This window comes from Lynx canadensis, chromosome D1 (assembly GCF_007474595.2).
Source record: "Lynx canadensis isolate LIC74 chromosome D1, mLynCan4.pri.v2, whole genome shotgun sequence".
Taxonomy (NCBI): domain Eukaryota; kingdom Metazoa; phylum Chordata; class Mammalia; order Carnivora; family Felidae; genus Lynx; species Lynx canadensis.
Genome location: NC_044312.2, coordinates 96,648,318 through 96,667,521, shown reverse-complemented (window position 1 = coordinate 96,667,521; position 19,204 = coordinate 96,648,318). Strand labels below are relative to the sequence as shown.

The 19,204-nt window shown below is 53.7% G+C and overlaps 1 protein-coding gene across 1 annotated transcript; it reads right to left on the bottom strand.

Annotated features, from left to right (window-relative positions):
- Window positions 1–353: 353 nt before the first annotated feature.
- Window positions 354–1,333, bottom strand: CD1H11orf96 (chromosome D1 C11orf96 homolog). Its single transcript, XM_030332045.1, has one exon. The coding sequence runs from the start codon at window positions 1,310–1,312 to the stop codon at window positions 941–943; it is 372 nt and encodes a 123-aa protein (XP_030187905.1). The 5' UTR covers window positions 1,313–1,333; the 3' UTR covers window positions 354–940.
- Between the last annotated feature and the right edge of the window lie 17,871 nt (window positions 1,334–19,204).

The following is a 19,204-nucleotide window of genomic DNA, read 5'->3' as shown; positions in this document are numbered from 1 at the left end:
ATGACCCTGCCCCCGGCCTCGCTGAGTGGTCAACTGCACCAAGGAAGGTTCTCTCTGTCCTCACAGCGCTGACCTTCGCCGAGCCAGCGGCTACACTCCATCCCGGACGCCGGCGACCGAGAACAGACCAGGGAGGCAGCAGCGCTCTGGGCCAGGTGTGGATCGACTTGGGGAGGCGGGTAACGGCCCGAGGCACCGTGGGCGAGACCTCGTTCCGGCGACTGAAGCTTGTGGGGCTACCTCCACCGGGGATCCCTGCCCCCCCCCCCCATTCCAGCCACATCCTTCTCCCACCTCCCCCAGTCTTGGGAGCCTGGTCCCCGAAGGTTCAAGAAGTCAAGAGCCTGGAGAAATGCACTGTGCAAATATATTGACTTTATTTGTCTCCGTTCGGGAGCCTCACAGACATATCCAAGTAAAAAGATCGTTAAATAAACGCCGTCAGCCATCGCAATGCAAAAATAAATATCCATCCTCCGGCCGCAGCAGCAGCTGCGCTGCGCCCCAAGTCCCATCGGCCGCGCCTAACAATTATAAAAGTGTTCAGCGAGAGTGTGTTGGCGTGAGTGTGAACGGGTGTGCGCTGGGGGGCACGGTGGAGCGGCGTGCAAAATCGGAGTTGCAAACCATCGGACAAGGGCGTGGAGCGGCCCTCCGGGAAGCCCTGGCGACCCGGGGTCGACTCAGCGCGGGCGCGCCTCCCGCACACACTCACAGCAGAGTCCGTACTGGGAAGAGTTAAAAAATAAACATTTACAAGGGCAAAGAAAGCAGCCCCCCTCCCCGGCACCCCCGCGTGCTCGGGCCCCGGACGAGCGCAGCGCGGGGCGCACCGAGCAGTTCGCGGCCGCGCGAGAGGTCCCGGTCCTCGCGGGTCCCCGGAGTGCGGGGCCCCGGTCCTCTGGGGCTTCGCTCTCGGTCCCCGGGCGGGCGGCGCCCCTCACAGGGCCGAGTCGGAGTCGCTGGAGTCCAGGCTGTTCCTCAGTTTGCAGCTGCTGAGCTGCTCCCTCTGCAGCGACAGGCTCTGCGTGCTGCGGCGCAGGCACTCCAGGCTCTGCAGGAACGACTTCTTGGCCTTTTCCTCCTCCATGGGGGACACCCCTTCCTCCTCCACCTCCTGGATCTCGTCGAAGGTCACCGGCTGCGTCTTGAAGCGGGACTGGCGCGGCCGCCGCAGCCGGCCCTTGCCCTTGGACAGCTTGGCGGGCCGCACGGGCTGCGGGAACTCGTCCGCCAGGCACACGAAGTGCGGCATCACCGCCTGGTAGCTGGAGCAGATGCCCATCAGCTCGCTGGGCTTGGCGGCCGCCATGGCGCCGCCCGCGTCTCCGGGGCCGGGCGGCGGCGGGGCGCCGGGGCTCTCGGGGGGCGGCCGCTGCGCCGGGGCCCCCCGGGAGGCAGCAGCCTGGGGCTCGCCGGGCGGGGGATCCAAATCTGCTGCGGGGTGGCGGCGGCCCTCGCGGGCCCGGGTCAGCGTTCCTCGGGAGGGCGGGCGGGCGGGCCCGTCGGGGGGCGCGGGGCTCGGCGCGCGCTGCTGGGCTGCGCTCCCGGGCGCTCGCCGCCGCGGCTGTCACCGTCTGCCCCGCGGCGGCCCGGCCCGCCGCTTATATAGCCCGCTCCTGCCCACACGGCCGCGAGCTCGGATGACAGCGAATGCCATTTAAAGCGTGCGCGCCCCGCGCCCTTCCGCCTGACGTCGCCCCGCCGCTCTGGGAAAGTAACGGCCCTTTCCCCGGCGCCGCCCGCCCCCAGCCAACCCGGCTCCGGAAGGCAGGCCCCGCCCGCGGGGTTCCGGGAGCATCCGAGGCCCCGGGAGCACGCGGCTGGGCGGGGTGGCCGGAGAGCAGGCAGGAGCCCTCGGATCGGCCCCGCTGGGCTGCCACTGGCCGTCCCGGGATCCCCAAGTTCGTGCCGACAGTGGTGGCCGCGGCGGCGCAGGTGCCCATCCCCCTCTGTGATCCCAAACGCACACACTCAGAGACGCTAATGATTCCGCCGCGGGTTCTGTGTTGGGCGCAGGGTGGAGGCAGTTCCCAGCCCTCCTCGCAGCTGGAAGAGAGCTGGGCGCGGGGAGCCGGGCGCGGGGAGCGCCCGGGCGCCTGGTTCCCCAGAACTGAGTTCGGAGAACGGGTTGGGTTTCTTCTCTGGATCCTTGCCACCCCCTGCCCAGACAGACACAAATGCATACACACACAAACACGCAGGGAGGCATTCACGTAGAAAAGTACACCCTGATGATCCCATTCCAGTTCTTCCCTTCCCTAGCTGTCTTCTGTCTCCTCACAACCCCACCCCCAAGTCCCTCGGGCACCAGCCCCCTATTCATGCTCAGAAGAATGACACTTGCATAGGCACTAATAACAGCGATAATAACTACAATCCGGAGAGCTTCACTCCAAGCCAGCCAGTGAGCTTCGTTTTACATATATTATCCTATTTAATCTTCATAATAGCCCTGTGCGGTAATTGGTATTCTCCCAACTTTACATATGAGATAGTGGAGGCACAGAGAGGGTAAGTAACTGGTCCTCTAGTAACTGATGGAACCAGGCAGCACGGACTGCACAGTCCATACTAATATAGACCCTTGCTAAAGGAGAGTACCCACCTGTGCCCCCTAGGGCTTCTGAGAGCAAGTCCCCTAGTTTTCCTGACTCCCAAGAAGAAACTGAGCACTGCCCCAGACTACATGGGCCTCAAGTATGGCAGGCACAGAGCAGAGCTCCCCATCACCATCTTCCCCACAGGCGCCCAGCAAGGCTCACAGGGCCGCTGGGAAAGGAGGGAATCCATGGCGTTGGTCTCCATTCCTTCTACAGCCATTCAACAAAGATTCACTAAGGACCTCCTGTGTACCAGCTCAGGACAGTCCGTGTCCTCACGAAAGTTACATTCCAGGGGGAGGGACAGACAATAAACACCTCAACCGGAACATGTACTTGGGTGGTGTGATAGGGACGCAGATGGAGAAATGTGCAGAAGGGGTGGCCAGGAAAGGCTTCTCAGAGTGGGTGATATTTAAGGTGACCCTAAGGGACAATAATAACACTGCTAATGTGCTTAATATGTGCCCTGCTCTGAGTACTTTTTACGCATTAACACATTTAATGCGTTTAAGTACTGTATTTAATCCTCTCAACAACCTTGGATAACAAGCACTTTTCTTATTGCCATTTACAGATAGAAAAACTTACCCAAGGTCACGCAGCTAGTAAGCAGCAGATTTGAGATTCAAACTCAGGTGACTTAGCTCCTAAGCCCTCACTCCTATCTTACACGGAAGCCCTTTGCCCTGTGGCATACGAAGAAGGAACCAGAGTGTGACCAAGTGAGAGGAGAGCGTTTCAGGCAAAGGGACCCCTAGTGCAAAGGCACTAACTAGGGCAGGAAAGAGCTTGGCTTATTCAGGGAACAGTGAGAAAGCCCCACGTGGCTAAAGCAGAGTGGGTGAGGGCAATGAGAAGAAGGGATGGTCACAGAAGGCCTGGGCAGCCATGTTAAGGTTAAGGAGACAACATTTTATTTTATTTATTTATTTTTTTAAACAGCATTTTATTCTAAGGGTAATGGTAAGGCACTGAAGAGTTTGGGGCAGGCAAGCTACATACTCCATGTTTTTTTTTTAATTTCATGTTTATTTGTTTTTAAGGGAGAGAGAGACAGAGTGTGAGTGGGGGAAGGACAGAGAGACAGGGAGACACAGAATCCCAAGCAGGCTCCAGGGTCTGAGCTGCCAGCACAGAGCCCGACACAGGGCTCGAACCCACAAACCGCAAGATCATGACCTGAGTCAAAGTCGGACACTCAACCCAATAAGCCACCCAGGTGCCCCTCCAATTCATGTTATTAAAAGCTCATTCTGGCTGCCATGTAAAGTGTGGACTGGAGAGGGGTGGGGAAGAAGCAGGGAGCCCACTTACAAGATTGTTACATCACCCCCAGATACAGACACCGAAGACATGGATTGGGTGAAGACAGTGGACATGTAGGGAACCGGTCAGATTGGGGATTTGTCTGAGGAGAGGATGAGAGTACTTGCTGATGGATTAGATGGGACAGTGGGAGGGATCAAGGTTGACTTTAATGGATTTGGCCTGAGCAATGCTCATATCAGAACTGTATTATGTGAGAGAAAAGTCAATTTATATAATCTTAAGGCCATTATATCTGGGATTTGCTTTTAACAGCAACTTAGCAGTATACTCTAATACAGAAACTAGTAACAGGAATGCAAAGCTGCCGTGTGTGAAAACCCTAAAATATGTGGCACTGGCTCAGCCAACAGGTGGTAAGCAATACGGAAACAATTAGTGAGGATGGAACGTTGGTGACCCTTTTTACACTATGACAAAACATTTATTGAAAACATTACCTGTGCTAATTTGGAAGACGGACCACATGCCTGCTGAGCCTGTATTTCTAGAAAAATAGTTGGAAAGAGCTAAAAACATTGGAACATGTTGGCTGCCCAGTGATGCTTTGAGCAAGATGCTACAGGAAAGAGATGGGCTCATTTGCGAGAAGAGATGAACAGAGGAGGAAATAATACAGAAAACTGCCGTTGTCAGGGTTGGAAAAACCAGCTGTTGTTGTCCAAGGAGCAGGAGATGAGACTGTTGTGGCTTGCAGCCTCTCTTAAAGCCTGTCTGTTAGGCCGAACGGTAGGCCCGGCAAAGGGATCAGCCCTGTAGCGAAGTATTACGTTAGCACTGTTGCCTTGTCATTCAAGTCTATTACTTCAGATGCCCTTAGGATAACTTTCATTTAAAATGAGAAAGAGATGAGTTGGGCAAGGCAGACAGATTTAATAACTCTGACAAGAAAGGAGCTCTAAGGTGTGGTTGCTGGCCCATGGAACTGACTAGAAGCAGACAGACGTCCTAAGTTTTTGAAGGAATTATTATTACCAACAAAGTTGCAAGGCTGGACTTCAAAAGCCCTTGATTGTTACAGCCCAGATATGTGCTCAAAGAAAACAGACTTTCAATACTGTCGGGTGGTAGTGAAGAGTAATAAACAAGAAGGAACTTGCTAGGGGCAAAGCCAAGGATCAGGGAGACACTGGACTTGGGTATTGCCCCAGAGAACCTCCTCCACCACCAAGACAGGGAAGTGCTCACAGTTCTAGAAGGGACTGTGGCAGAGACTGCTAGCTGTCCACCCGGCTGGGTCACATTTCCCAGCTTCCCTTCCAGCTGAGGCGGGGCCAAGTGTCTAAACTCTCAAGTGTGGAATGTGAGCAGAAGTCAACTTCTGCCCCAATTTGCGTAAGAGGAGAATCCTGCCCCGCGCTTCCATGTTTTTCCGCACACAGACTGGAAGACTAATCACCAGACAGACCCTGGATGCTTCGTGTTAGTCTAGATCCCTAATGACCCTGTCAGGCACAGCTATCTACCAACCTGAAACACTTCCCTTGGAGCTATTATATGAGAAAGCAGTCAACTGAATATTTTTAAACTTCTCTAATTTCAGGTCTCTATTATATCGACTCAGCATTGTCTTAACCAAGACAGCCATTAGACATCCAAGTGGAGAGGTCAAGCGGGACACTGGGAGAACTCAGGGGAGAGGTGAGGGATGGAGGGGACAGTTTGGGAGTCTTCAGGGGACAGAAGGGAAAGTGTGGGAAAGCCCACTTTCCAGAGAAAGAAGGGTTGGGACCAGTCAAGGGCTCGGAGAAGCAATGTCCAGCAGTGTAAAAGGGAAACCAGGAGAACATGTCAAAATGCAAGAGAAGGATGTTTCTAGAAGGAGGGAGAAGATTACAATGGGAGTCCAGAGACAGGTCCTGGCCTGGCTCTACCTGAACTTCCTGTGTGGCCTTGGGCAAGCCACTGTGTGCTCTGCACTGCAGAGGCCTCAGCTCAAAGCTGCCTCGTCAGGGCAGCCTTCCCTGGCCACCCTATTTAAGGTTGTCCCTCAGTCACTCTACACCACTAACTAAAAGGCCTTCTCACTTGTTTGTCCCCCTCATCAGCATGGTCTGCCTTCCCCACTGGACTAGACTGCCAGTCTCTGTCTTTCCCCAGCAGCCAGGCCAGTGCTCCAGGTTCCTCCTGAGTGGACCACCACCCTGTTCCTCTTCTCCTCATGACCTCTGCTCCCACGGCTCCTGGCAATCAGCAAGGGGGCAACGTCATCTCCACCAGGGCTTCTTCCCAACACACACACAGTTCCTCCAGACCCCAAATTCCCATGCCAGGGACTGGGGTACCCTAGGTCACTCCTCTCAGCTTCCCTGGATAGAAGACTCCCCTAGCCCCAGCCCCAGGGAGGTTAAAGTAGGAAAGGAGGCCTGTGCTTCACAGCAATGGTCCCGGGTTAACGACGACATCAGCCCTCTTTGCTTCCACTCTGTCTGGAAGTCTGGCTTTGGGCCCTGCTCACAGGGGGAAGAGAAAGGAGGGTGGAGAGATGGTCCTCACCCCAAGGATGGAATCTGGGCTCCCACATGACCTAGATTCCTCTGTTCTACCACTGAACCCCTGCCTCCCCCATCCACCGCTCTCTACCTCTCAGGATGTCTTGAGGACCAACCCCAGGCCTCGGTGGCCTTTTCAGATGTTCTGTGTCCTTCTAGATCCATAGGAGTCAGCCAAGGGCCACTGTCAGGTCAGGAGAACACAAAACTAGATACTAACCCCACTCCGCCCTGAGCTCATTCTGTGACCTTGAGCAGGTCACACTCTCTGAGACGCCTTTATTTGCACCTCGACGCATAAGCAACGCTGCTGGGAGTCCACAATTAGTGTATGGAAAGCACCTAGCACAGTGCCCACCCATCCTGTCTTAAGCATGAAATACAAGTTGCTTTTGTTTTCATTATCTCATACTCACACCTCCCCAGCCCCCAACATGATTGAGAAGAGGAGGGAAAGACACCACGGAGCTCCTGCTCCAGAGGGCATGTGAGGGTTTGAGTGACTTATGCTCTCTGCCTGACTCACAATGTCAAGGGGAAAGCCAGACAGAGCAATGGCAAGCTCTATGTAACTAAGCAACGTCTCCACTGTCAGGTGTTACTGCCAGTGCCCAAAGGTGGCCCTAGGGTGTTATCTGGGGATATCGGCCTCTTTCAACAGAACCTCCACCCCCTATCCACCTTCCTCCAATGATGCATGGGGTGCATGGGGTGCACGGGGTGAGAGAACCAGTGAGAACTGCATGTGTGAAGGAGGGGTGTGCAGATCTGAGGGTCCTGGAGGCCTGCCCAGGAATCAGGGCCTGGGGTCTGTTGCCCTCTGGGCCTTGCTGAGTTTGCTGGGTCAGTGTTGGCTTTCCAGGACAATCTAAATTACCTCCCCCTGGCTCAGTGGGGCAGAGGGTAGTCATTAAAGGGGATGAAGGATGGTTCCTCTTCTTGGTAGGCCTGTAGACCTGGGATTACAGAGGGACATAGAAATGTCACCTGTTGAACATTTACAGATGTGTAATTTACAGAACGTGTCCGGCGTTCTGCCAATGGTGCTTTGCAAGAGCCTTACCTAAATCATGCCCATGGCGTCCTTTAAGGGGGAGCCTAGTTATCATCCCCATTTTACAGATGAGGACTCAGGGTGCTTTGTAGCTTGCCAGGGTCCCACTCAGTGCTAAGTCGGGTCGACTCAAAGTCGGGTCTGCCTGACCTAGAAATCAGTGCTCATCATTTGGACCACCGCATCTCACTGTCCCCCTGATGTGATGTGAGCAGCACTGGACCAGTCAGACGCGTGGGATGTGGTATCAGCTCCATCACCCATGTACTGTGGTCTTGAACCAGTTGCTTCCCACCTCCCACCTTAATTTCCCTATCTGTGAAGTGAGGAAGCAGACTCATTGACGGGGGGCCCCGTCCAGTTGTGACATTTTAGAATCCTCCAGGGGATCAGGGATGAGGTGACCCATTCAGAAGAAGGAGATGCTTCCTCTTGAGCCAGAGAGTGGCAAACGGCCCAGGCTAAGGCTGCGGGGGAAGGCTCTCTTCCATGGTGGGGGTTGCCGGGGGAGCAGATGGGGCAGGAAGATGGTAGCAGACGGGGGAGGGGCTTCTGCCACCACCTCCTCCACCATCCCCGCCCACACTTTGGCTTTTGGGCAGAGCCCGGGTTTAAAAAAAGCAACCACCAGTTCTTCAGCTATTAACAGGGCTTTGTTTCCAAGGGAGCCTGCAGTACCCCAGCCCGGGTCAGATGGGAGCAGGGATGCCAAGTCTGGCTGGGGATGCAGAGAGGCAGAGCACAGCGGAAAGAACCAGCTTGGGGCAGTTCTGTTCACAGATGCTCCTCTGCTTCCTGGGGTTCAGGGGACAAGAGGGTCAGGCCCCTTCCTGTGACTGGTTTGCCACCCTGGCACAGACCGATTGCCAGCTAGAAGCCTCGGTCAGGTGGCTCTCCCCCTACACTCACACAGAAGTCTGCCCAGAGTTGATCTCAGTCCTCCAAGGGCTGAATGAGGTGATATTATTCCAGATGTTGCTGTTTGGGTCAATCTGCACTATGGGTGTATTCGGCCCAGCCACTCTGTGTGTGTGTGTGTGTGTGTGTGTACAAACGTGTGTGCGTGCATCCAGGTGTGGGTAGGTGGGGGAAGGGTCAACAAAAACACAACCTCTGTGGCAGGGCCTTTCTTGCCTCCTGACCCCACCCCTCACCTCTAGCTAGTGCCCATTCTGCCCCCCAGCAAGCCTTCCATACAAAGCCTGTGACTTCAGCATCCTACCAACTGCTTCTGCCTCACTCAGAATTAGCACTTCGTCTGGTACGAGTGTGAGCATAAAAGTGTTTTGATAATTTTGCTGGAGGGTTGCCATGACAATCCCCAGCGAGCTCCAAGAGGGGGTGTCAGTGTGCACGGGAGGGAGGGAGAGAGAGAGGGAGAGAAAGAGAGCCCGAGAGACACGGAGAGGGAGAGACAGAGAGAGCAGGGAGAGGATCCAGGGAGACCCCCCCCCCCAGTGAGATCCCCAAGTCAGACCTTCAGCCTTCAGCACCCACACCCCAGTGGCCCCCTTCATGCCACAATGAGCTCACGATCTAAATCTGGGCCTCACTGTAGACAGTGCAATGGGATACCAGCTGCCGGCAGGCAGGCTGCCAGAGCTGGCAGGGCAGGGCTGGTCCCACTGGTCCCACCGCGCGAGGCACCCCGGCACCCTCCACTCCCGGGACGAGCCCCCGGGAATAGCAGGCTGGAGTGGAGGCAGGGAGACACTGCCTCAGGGACTCAGAGCCCAGGGAAGTCTCCCAAGAATCACGGCCAGCCTGTGGGCCTGGCTCTGCTGAGATGGGTAATGGGAGCACACTTCCCTGCCAGGGCCTGCTTCCTGGCACAGCTTGGACGGTCCAGAGTCTGTGGCTCTTTCTCGTGTGCTTTCTCGAAGGCCTGAGTGTCCCTCTCCAAGGACCACTGGTCTGAGAACCACTACATGGGTAAGGATGAAATCCCACACAATCTGTGGCCCTTTAGCTTTGCAGAGCAGTTTTTTCCTCCCTGTGGCTAAGGCAGGGATATTTCTGCTATCTCTTGAGATGAGGTCATAGAGACCCAGAAAGGGGCGGGAACTAGACCAAGTGCACATAGCAAGTAGCAACGTGGAGGCAGAGTCAGGACGGAACCCAGTCCTGGACTTTACCTAGCCTCACCGTCCTCAGGGAAGACAGGTTTTCTGGAATGGGTCTCTTTGGCATTATCCCTTCACATATGGACTGGGAAACTGAGGCCCAGAGACATCCCCAGCTAGTAAGCATAAAGCCAGAGCTTGCAGCCTCAGATCCTAGGAAGTTTCACTGCCTCTAGTGAACCACGAGCCAGCCCCATGCACTGTCTAAAATAAGCCTCAGGGACTCACTTATGTTCCAAGGTTAAAGTGCCAGCCTCTGCCTTGGAAGGAGAGTCTTCTGGTTATTGCCAAAACAGAGCAGAGGGCAGCGGGAGCTGGCCAGGAACACAGAGGCAAGGAGGTCAGAGGTTCTCCCAGGCACCATCAAGTCCCAGCTGCATAAGGAAGTCTTGCGAAGGGCCTCCCATCCTCTGCTATTGGAGCCGTGCAGCCTTGGGCAAGTCACTTTGGCTGTCGGAGCCCCAGTTTCTGTAGCTATCGAGAGCCAAGGTGCACAGGAGCCCTCAAAGGAACTGCTTTCCAAGCTCTGGGAACTGCAGTCTCAGATGACAGAGGTATCCTGATGCCTGTCTCCAGCCTGGCTTAAAGCTACTTTTCAATTATTTACCAGCATGGAGGGAGGGGTTGGGCACCAAGAAAGTGCTGTGGGCTCTGAAGACACCCTGCAAAGATGACTTTCCTGCAGCCTTGGTAATAGGCAACAGCATGCAAATAAGCCAACAGCTTCTCAAGACTTCTCAAAACTACCCTCGTTCTGGTATTTGCTAGCAAGTTCTTCTCACTACTCTGTGATAGTGGAAGCCTCGTGCCTGCCCCATCCTTCTCCCTGACCAAACTAGATGATTTATTAAAACATACTGAGGTTAAACTAGCCCTGTAGGAGGGTGAATTTTTAAACAGATTCCAAGAAATCAGTGTTGAAAAGATGCCCTTCCGTGTAATGTGTTTTGAGCCTGGCCTTGAGACAGGGCACACCATCAGCCTTGTAAACAGCTGCTGGCCCATTCTGGGGGCCCAGAGAGTCTGTTGTCCTCAAGCCCTGCCTATCTTCTTCTTCAGACACTGCCTCAGGCTTCCCAGTGGACACGAGATGCCTGCGGGGCGCCAGTCTCTTTGCATACTTTGGACATGTCACAAACACAAAGCACATTGAACCTATCACTGCAGCCTCATGCTTATCCTCTGAGATAGGTGTTATTATCTCCAAGCTTCAGATGAGGCAACAGGCTCAGAGATGTTCAGGAACTTTCCCAAGGCCACAAAGCCAGGCAGAGATAGAGCTGGGATTTGCTCCCAGGTCTATCAGTTGCTCTTCTCATCTATCAGTCATTCCCATGACAGTGGCTCCTGAACGTGACCAGGGAGGGGCTCAGTGGGAGGAGGGCCAGGGTGAAGAGGGTTGGGTCCAGAGAAGAGCCTGGTACTCTAACTGGGACAGGCTCTACTCCCCAACATTTGGTGTCCTGTGGGCCAAGCAGTAGAGCCGGGTGGGGGAAGGAGGGGAGGGTGGGTGACATCAAAACCCCCTCCTTTCCTGTGGAGATGCAGAAGGCCTGGGAGCCCCTCCCCACTCACGATGCCCCAGCATGTGAGACAGAGCGGCGGTGCACAGGCAGACAGCGGATGAGCCAGGACCTCACGTGGTGAACTCAGGTGGGAGGCTGCCCAGAGCAGCACACTCCAGCACCACAGCCTCACGACGACGCCTGCAAAGATGACTTTCCTGCATCTCTTGATGACGCCAGTCAAGAGTCTCTGGCACCCGAGACTTGAAACCACTGTTCGCAGATACAGAGAAGAAAACCACAAAGGCTCGGCTGATGAGGGTCGTGAGGCCAGAGGAAATGGAACAGAACTGCAGGCTGCCAGAGGAGAAAGGAATCTTCCAGATGAACTGGGGCAGTGTTTTGAGACCAAGAAGCGTGACTCATTGGTGGGCCATGCCAACAGCTAGAGGGCCATGACCAGTATTTAAAAAAAAAATTTTTTTTAATGTTTTTACTTATTTATTTATTTATTTATTTATTATTTATTTATTTATTTATTTATTTTTAAAGTTTATTTTTGACACAGAGAGCAAGCGAGCGTGAGCTAGGGAGGGGCAGAGAGAGAGGGAGACACAGAATCTGAAGCAGGCTCCAAACTCCGAGCTGTCAGCACAGAGCCTGATGCGGGGTTTGCACTCACGAGACGTGAGATCATGACCTGGGCTGAAGTTGGACGCTTAACCAACCAACTGAGCCACACAGGCACCCCTGTTTTTATTTATTTTTGAGAGACAGAGAGAGAAAGAGGCAGACATAGAATCCAAAGCAGGCTCCCAGGCTCCAAGCTGTCAGCACAGAGCCCAATGCGGGGCTCAAACCCATAAACCATAAGATCATGACCTGAGCCAAAGTTGGACGCTTACCCGACTGAGCCACCAAGGTGCCCCCAAGACCAGCATTTTTTAATGATATACAACAGAACAAAAAACATCAGAGTAAACACATGTAATAAAGTACTGTTTCATGAAGCTTTAGTTTTTAAACAGGGAGTGTGTGTGTGTGTGTGTGTGTGTGTGCGCGCGCACTTTTTTTTTTTTACCATGGGCTTTGGTCAAAAAGCTATAAAAAACATTGTTGGTTCAATCCCTGTATTCTGCAGATGGGAAAGTGGGGCCAAGGGTAGGAAAGGCTTGGCCCAGGGGCCAGAGACAGGACGGGAACCCAGTCTCCTGACAGTTGGACGCTACTTGCCCAGTACCCACAGGCTGTCTGTCCAAGGCCTGATTCCTTGCTCGTCTTTCAACCTTAGACACCCTCTGCCTTGGCCACTCTTATCCTATGTTGTTCCCAGGCTAGAGTAGGAAGAATCCGTGGCTTCATGTGGGAGTGCTGTGACAGGACATCCTCAGGCTCTCCTTCCTCTAGGCTGGTCCTACTCTGGCTCTTTCCCTGCCTCCTTTCATCCCCCAACTATCCCTCTGTGGGAACACTCCAGAACCAGGGCCCTTTCCACACTCTCTCTCACCTGCCTCCACAGAGACCCCTAAGCAGCCGTCACCCCAGTCTCTCTTGGCCATGCTGGGCCTCTCGCCCCCGAGGCCTTGTCCTAGACCCGTCTACACATAAGTCATTCTACCTCCACTGGCAGTGAGATCTGCCCCAAGCCCACTGCGAGCCCCTGCCCACCCCGCCCCCGGGGTGAAGGACTCTCCTTCACATCTATACACTATTTGGGAATAGTTGCCCTAGAGAAACACATCACACTCAGTTCTTACAACAATCCTGTTTTATAGGTGGAAAAACTCAGGCCAAGAGACTTGCCGAAGATCACACGCTGTCTGTGGAGGAGCCTGCTCTAGAAGCAGGTCTGTATGACACCAAAATGTACACCTTTGGCACTACCCTGCCTGGCTGATTCCTGGCGGACTGTCCCCCAGAGCATCCCGGGTTGAGGGGAAGACGGCAGCAAGGGGATACGGGAAGTATCTCTCACCTCACACTGCAATGAGGAAAGGCAGCATCCACGCTTCTCCTGACCCCCTTCCTTTCCCCAGGAGGGTGGCAGGGACTTCTCTGATAGGGAAGCTCAGAGGAAGGAAATGGGGAATCTCCTTCCTTGCAGGCTTGGGGAGGGTGGGGGGAGGTGGCAGCTGGCAGGGACAGCCTGCTGTACTGTTTCCCGAACAGGGTGCCCCAAGTGCCCAGGGTGCCCCTAGACTTGGTGAAGGAGTAGCAAGAAGTCTGCCCATCAAGGTCTCCCATCTAGCTTTCTCAGTTAAGAACGCTGCTATTTTGACCTCACAGCTGAGTCCTCTGTTTCTCTTTTGCTTCAGCACTCATGGCGAGAAAGGGTGTTATCAGCACCAGAAAACCCAACGTCTTTTCTCCTCACCACTCCCAGGGGTACCCACCAGGCCACACACGTCAGTCTCTCTGCTTGGGCTCCTGCCCCACAGGTCTTCCCACCTCCGGCCCCATGCTCTCACTCCCTCCTGGTAAATGCAATTTTTCCCAGCCCTCCATGGCTCCCAGGCCTCTCTCACTGTCTCTCCTCCAGCTCACACTCCAGCTAGACAAGCCCTGGACACAAGCTACCTAGGAACCCTAGGGCACCCCCACCCCTGCTCAAGAGCCTTCAGGCTGTCATTTCACAGTCCTCCTTCCCATCCTGCAAGTGCTCCCCCTCCACTGGGCAGCCCTTCCTGACCACCACCCCAAATTACATCTCGTGCTCCTCCAAGCCCTGCAGTACTCATTGTCAGGGCCCCTTGTTTTGCACTGTCACTGAGGTTTTCCAGGTGTGTGTCATGTTTTCTCAACAAACGACACAAAATATAACCTTGATGCCAATGCTGGCTACGATGTACTGAGTGCTCGCTTGCTCTGTGCAGGGCACAGACGGCTTCTCTTTCGGGGAGAGAAGCTCTATAGGATACTGAGTGCAGGGCCTGGCACATTACTGGTGCTCAAAGCACAGCATGAGCTCAGATATGCTCCAACACCAATGGTAGGAGGAGAAGTTGGTGTAACCTTTGTGGAAAGCCATTTACATTATAGATTCAAGGCCTTAAAAATATGCACAGCCTTCCAAATCCCAGCCAGGACGCCACTTTTAGGAATGTATTCTAAGAAACAATAATAGATGTGCACAAAGGTTTAGCCACAGGACAGAAGCGTAAGTGGAGGGGTGGTGCTTCTGTTTCCTGAATTGTTAAATGGGGATAAAAATAGTTCCTAGTCCATGGGCTGCTGTGAGGGTTAATAAATCATGAGTTAATATACATAAAGCATTTAATACAGTGCCTGGCACCATACTTAGGCTCTATAAAAATGTTACCTGTTCTTTTTATTTGAATTGAGGTCTGAATGAGGCCAAATCCTGGGCTCTTAGCTACACCACCACCCTGCCTCCCACCATCCACTCTCCTGATTTCCAAAACCAACAGAACAGTTACTAATACTAGCAAAAACCACCCCAACACCAACAACAATCTAAATATCCAACATAGTGGGTCTGGTTACATAATACCACAAGCACATACAATACTATGCAGCCATTCAAAACCATGTTATGGAACAGTAATTAATGTCATGCACTAATGTTCATCTTAGATAGGGGAAGGCTAATGGTGAGTTCGGTATGAAGCTTTTTTTCTTAAAGTATACAAATATGTGGAAAAAATACACTGCAAAACGTGAAGAGCTCTTCTCTCTGGTCGTAAAGTTAATAATGATTTTCCTTTTTCTTTTTATCTTTTCCTTTCAATTTCTTGCAAACAACACATATTCCTTCAGGAATAAAAACTAATTCTGAGGAAGAAATTCAAAGCCCTGCCGGCTTACTTCTATCTGTAATGGAAGGGATTGTGTCCTCCTTTTATATACTCCCCACTGCATCTAATACACAATCTGTGGACATAAAAGCCCTGGTCTTGAACAGAATTCCAAACTGGCAATCTTGTTTAATCTTCCAGGCCGAGGCGTTCTGTACGGAATTTAGAAACTGCCAGCGAGGACAAGATAACAATGTGACCGGCGGGGTGCGTCTGGGCCTGGTTGGTGACCCGCTCGCTGGGCTGGGAAAGCTCAAACGCTGCCCCAGGGGGAAGAGGTGGTGGAATCGGGCTGGGGGCCGGGGACGGTGCATTAGGAGACCAGTCACCCGGGGAGCATGTGGTGGGGCTGCAGAGAGTGAGCAGAGCCTTGATGGGAGGCCACTTTGGCATCTGGGAGCTCTCGTCAGCTTGGTCTAAAGAACTTCCCAGGAGACACTTAAGTGCAGCTGGATCTTAATATGCTCAGCCTCGCTCACAGACCATTTCATTTCGCCACTCCTCCCAAGCAGGGCCTCTGGGCCTCCCCTGGCTGACTGCAACAGAGGTGTGGGCACCCAGGGAGCCTGCTGAGAGGAAGGGAGGGACCACAGGGCCACTGGGCAGCCACCCCACGCCAGGGTCAGGGCTGGGCTGAATGTTCTACTTAAGACAATTACATTACTGAGCACACTACTGTCAGGAGTGTTGCATTCATGATCTCGGCCCTCACGAGACCTGGCAGAGGTGGTCTTCTGTGTCTGCTGCGCCACTGAGGGAACTGAGGCTTGGGGGCTCACTGACTGGTCCAAGGCGTCTCAGCTATAAAGGGGAGAGTGACACTCAAGCGGAGGCTCTCTGGCGGCAATTCCGACAGATGTGGAGGCTGCGGCAGGAGTGGGGGTGTCGCGGCTGCTCTCTAATTCCCCCCACCCCTGCAGGCAGCGCTGTAAGTGGAGGCACACCCCTTTGCAAGGCCAGATCCAGGCCGGTCTCACTGGAAGTTGCCCTCAGCACTTGGTGCAGAGCTCGGCTCGCAGTATTTTCGGCAGGAGGAGGCTCCCTGAAGCTGCAGCAGGGATCCTTGCCACGAACCGAGCCACCTGGCTGGTGCGGCACCGACACCGCCAGGACCACTCCTCGGAGGGCTGAGCCCAACGGGCACTGTGACTTTCTGGGCTGTCTGTGCCCATGTTCCCTCTTGTCACCAGGTGCTGCTTTTAGCTAGAAATCTCAGAGAAGGCCACAGAACCTCTGAGTGGTAGAAAGAACAACGGCCTACGCACTTGATACGTCTTCGTGCCTGTTCTGCCTCACTCCCTGGGTGCCTCTGGGATGAGCACCTCTGCAACTTAGTTTCCTCATCTGTCCAATGGGGAGAGCAGCTCCTAACTTACAGCCTCAGAGTACTCTGGGAGACGAGGGCAAGGCGTGCATGTGAGCTCACTTGCTCTCCTCTCTGGCCACCTGCACCCAGCGCAGGGCAGGAGGCTGCAGGCAGAGGCAGACTGGGGGAGAGGGAGGGCAGTGAGAGGGAAGCCACACACCCACACTCCCCCGTGATTTCTACCTCTAGGCTAGCTGTCTTCCTTTCCCCTTCACTGCAGGTGAATGGAGACTAAAAGCTATCAGAGAGAGGGTGCAGGGAAGAAACTGGGGGTTAATCTCTTAGACAAGTTCAGAGGAAACATTCCAGGAGAGTTTTCTCTAACCAACAAGGGTGCAGGAAGACACTTCTGAGTCCTGCCTGGGTGGTCTGCAGCCTGAATACCCCTGGGCCAGAATTTGCGAAGCACCCCCCATCCCCATGGCATCCTTCATCCACCCATACCAGAAACATTCTTTAGGCAGGGAGGATACAGCCCTCAAACCACAATTGTTTTTGGAGGGTGTGGATTCCCATCCTAGGGCCCCACCCATGCCCATTCTCAAGTACAGACAAGAAAGGCAGGACAAGAGCCACTGTTGTGGACAAACTTGGTCATCACAGCACCTGCAGAAGGGCCTGGGGCATGCCTTCTCAGGGCGAGGCAGCCCTACAGTCTCTGCCACTTGCTGCAGCAGGAAACCTTCGGGCCACATCTAGCAGGAGGGTGCGTGCATCCTGATGGCCTTTCCAGGGGCATCTGGATCATCACAGGCGCTGTGTGGCAGGTGCTTGTCACAGTGCGTTTGCCCACGCCTTTCCTGCCGTAGGCGGCTAATTGCAACCTGATCACCCAGCCCCTCTTGAGAGCCCCACGCTGGCCCACACTTCCTCCTGGCATCTCTACAGTGCTTCCAGGTGAAGGCACCAAGAAAGCCCCAGCCCCAGGAGACATTGACTGCGGCTCTTCCCCCCATGCCTGGAGCCAGGGTCGAGGTGGAGGAAGCCCAAAGACAACACAGAAGGCTAGCTGACAATTAGCCCTGCAGGCCTTTTCCAGCCCACCCTGGGACACCAGGTATCAGGATCTGACCAATCTTCTAGGTACACTTTTCCCACCTCATTAGGATTGCATTTAGGAAGAAATCAGAATTAGGGACGTAGTAGGCCCAACACAGTATATACACATACACGCACACATACACATACAGTCTGCACACTCCCTTCTGGGTTTCACCTTTCAACTTTCCTTCCCATTCAGAAACTTATAATTTGTGTCCAGAGTTAAAAGCTAGTGGGGTCAGAGGCCAGGGTCCTGCCTGAACATGCCCACAAATTCTGGAGGCCCACGAGAAGAGGGACCGTCCCTGGTGTTCAGGGGGTGTGACATCACCCGTACGATGAGGGGGAGTGACAGCACAGACATAACTGTAATGACAACGCTGTCACACATACGTTGGTCGGCTCTGAGTCGGCTTATCTAAGAAAGCAATCTTTCTGGTGATGCAGGCTACAAATGTCCTGCCTAACTTGTCCTGTTTTCCTACACGGCTCTCTGACACTGGGCTCCTCGCCCAGCTCTAACACTAAAAAAATAGCCCAACATGGGGCTCTGTTCACAGGCTGGAAATGCACTTCTAAATGGGCGTAGCAACTAAGCCAGCTGGAAAAGGCACCCTCAGTCTGTGTTCTGCTCTAATAAACAAACATCGATGCCATTTCCCCAATGACCCTCAGATACGGGAATCACCATATTTAAGAATGGATTCCAGGAGCACAAAACTGACAGGGATCTCCTGTGAGAGTTCTTTCCAAAGAGATAATGGGGAGGAACGATGGGGACAGCTGCAGACTAAGTCCTCCTGAGGAGAGCATGTGGGTGGAACCAGGTAGAGGTTACGATTTAAACAAACAGAATGCATCACTATTGAAACATCCGGCTTTTTCGAAGGCATTGTTAAGAAAAATAAAGCCATCGAGACTTTAGATTCAACAGTTTACAAGTACTATGACCAGAAAAGGCAAAGCGGGTCTTAGATAATCTGCAGCCAAGTAAAAGCTGCCAAAATTCAAAAAAGAAATATTCCCAGCAGGGCAGGCACCCATCATGTGTCAGGGACTTCTCTCAAGTCCCCCAACCGGGGCATTCTGCTCAGTGCAGAACCCACTCAGCTCTTGAGGGGTTTGCCATGACACAGTTCAGGAGACGGTGCCACACACTGACCAGGCCCAGAGAGACCTGCCACGCACGAGGACAAGGTCACATCAGCCATGGAGGGCCGCAGAACGCGAGCACCACGAGGAAATGTCAGGTTTGTGAGCCGTGATCCGAACTTATGAGCAACAGTCAATGCCGTTTGAGTTAGTGGCTTAGTCAACAATGCGGATAGCGATTTCAGTACTAAGGATACCATCTGAGGCTGGGGGTACAGTGTTTCTGAGGGCAAGTTCTGTGCTCTGAGGCAAGCTGCCTGTTGTGAAGACATCTTTATATTTTATTTTTATTTTTTGAAGTTTATTTATTTTGAGAGAGAGAGAGAGAGAGCGAGCATGAGCAGGGGAGGGGCAGAGAGAGAGAGAGAGAGAGAGAGCGAGAGCAAGCATGTGTGAGCAGGGGAGGGGGAGAGAGAGAGAGAGAGAGACAGGATCCCTAAGCAGGCTCCACACTGCCAGCGCAGAGCCCAGCAAGGGCTTTGAACTCACAACCATGAGATAACAACCTGAGCCGAAACCAAGAGTCGGCCACTTAATTGACTGAACCACCCAGGCGGGAGCCCCCTGTCAAGACATTTTTAGTGTACAACCTGACCCGTTTCTTTGGGCTGTCTGCTGACTGGAGTACGGCTGTCGGGAAGTATCATGAAGAAGCCTGATGCTGAGTTTGGGCATCATTCAGAGCCCTCAGCTGGACTCACAGGTTAGAGTGAAGAGTGGAAGG

Excerpts from the sequence above, each read along its gene's own strand:
- CD1H11orf96 (XM_030332045.1), bottom strand. The coding sequence starts at position 1,312 with ATGGCGGCCGCCAAGCCCAGCGAGCTGATGGGCATCTGCTCCAGCTAC.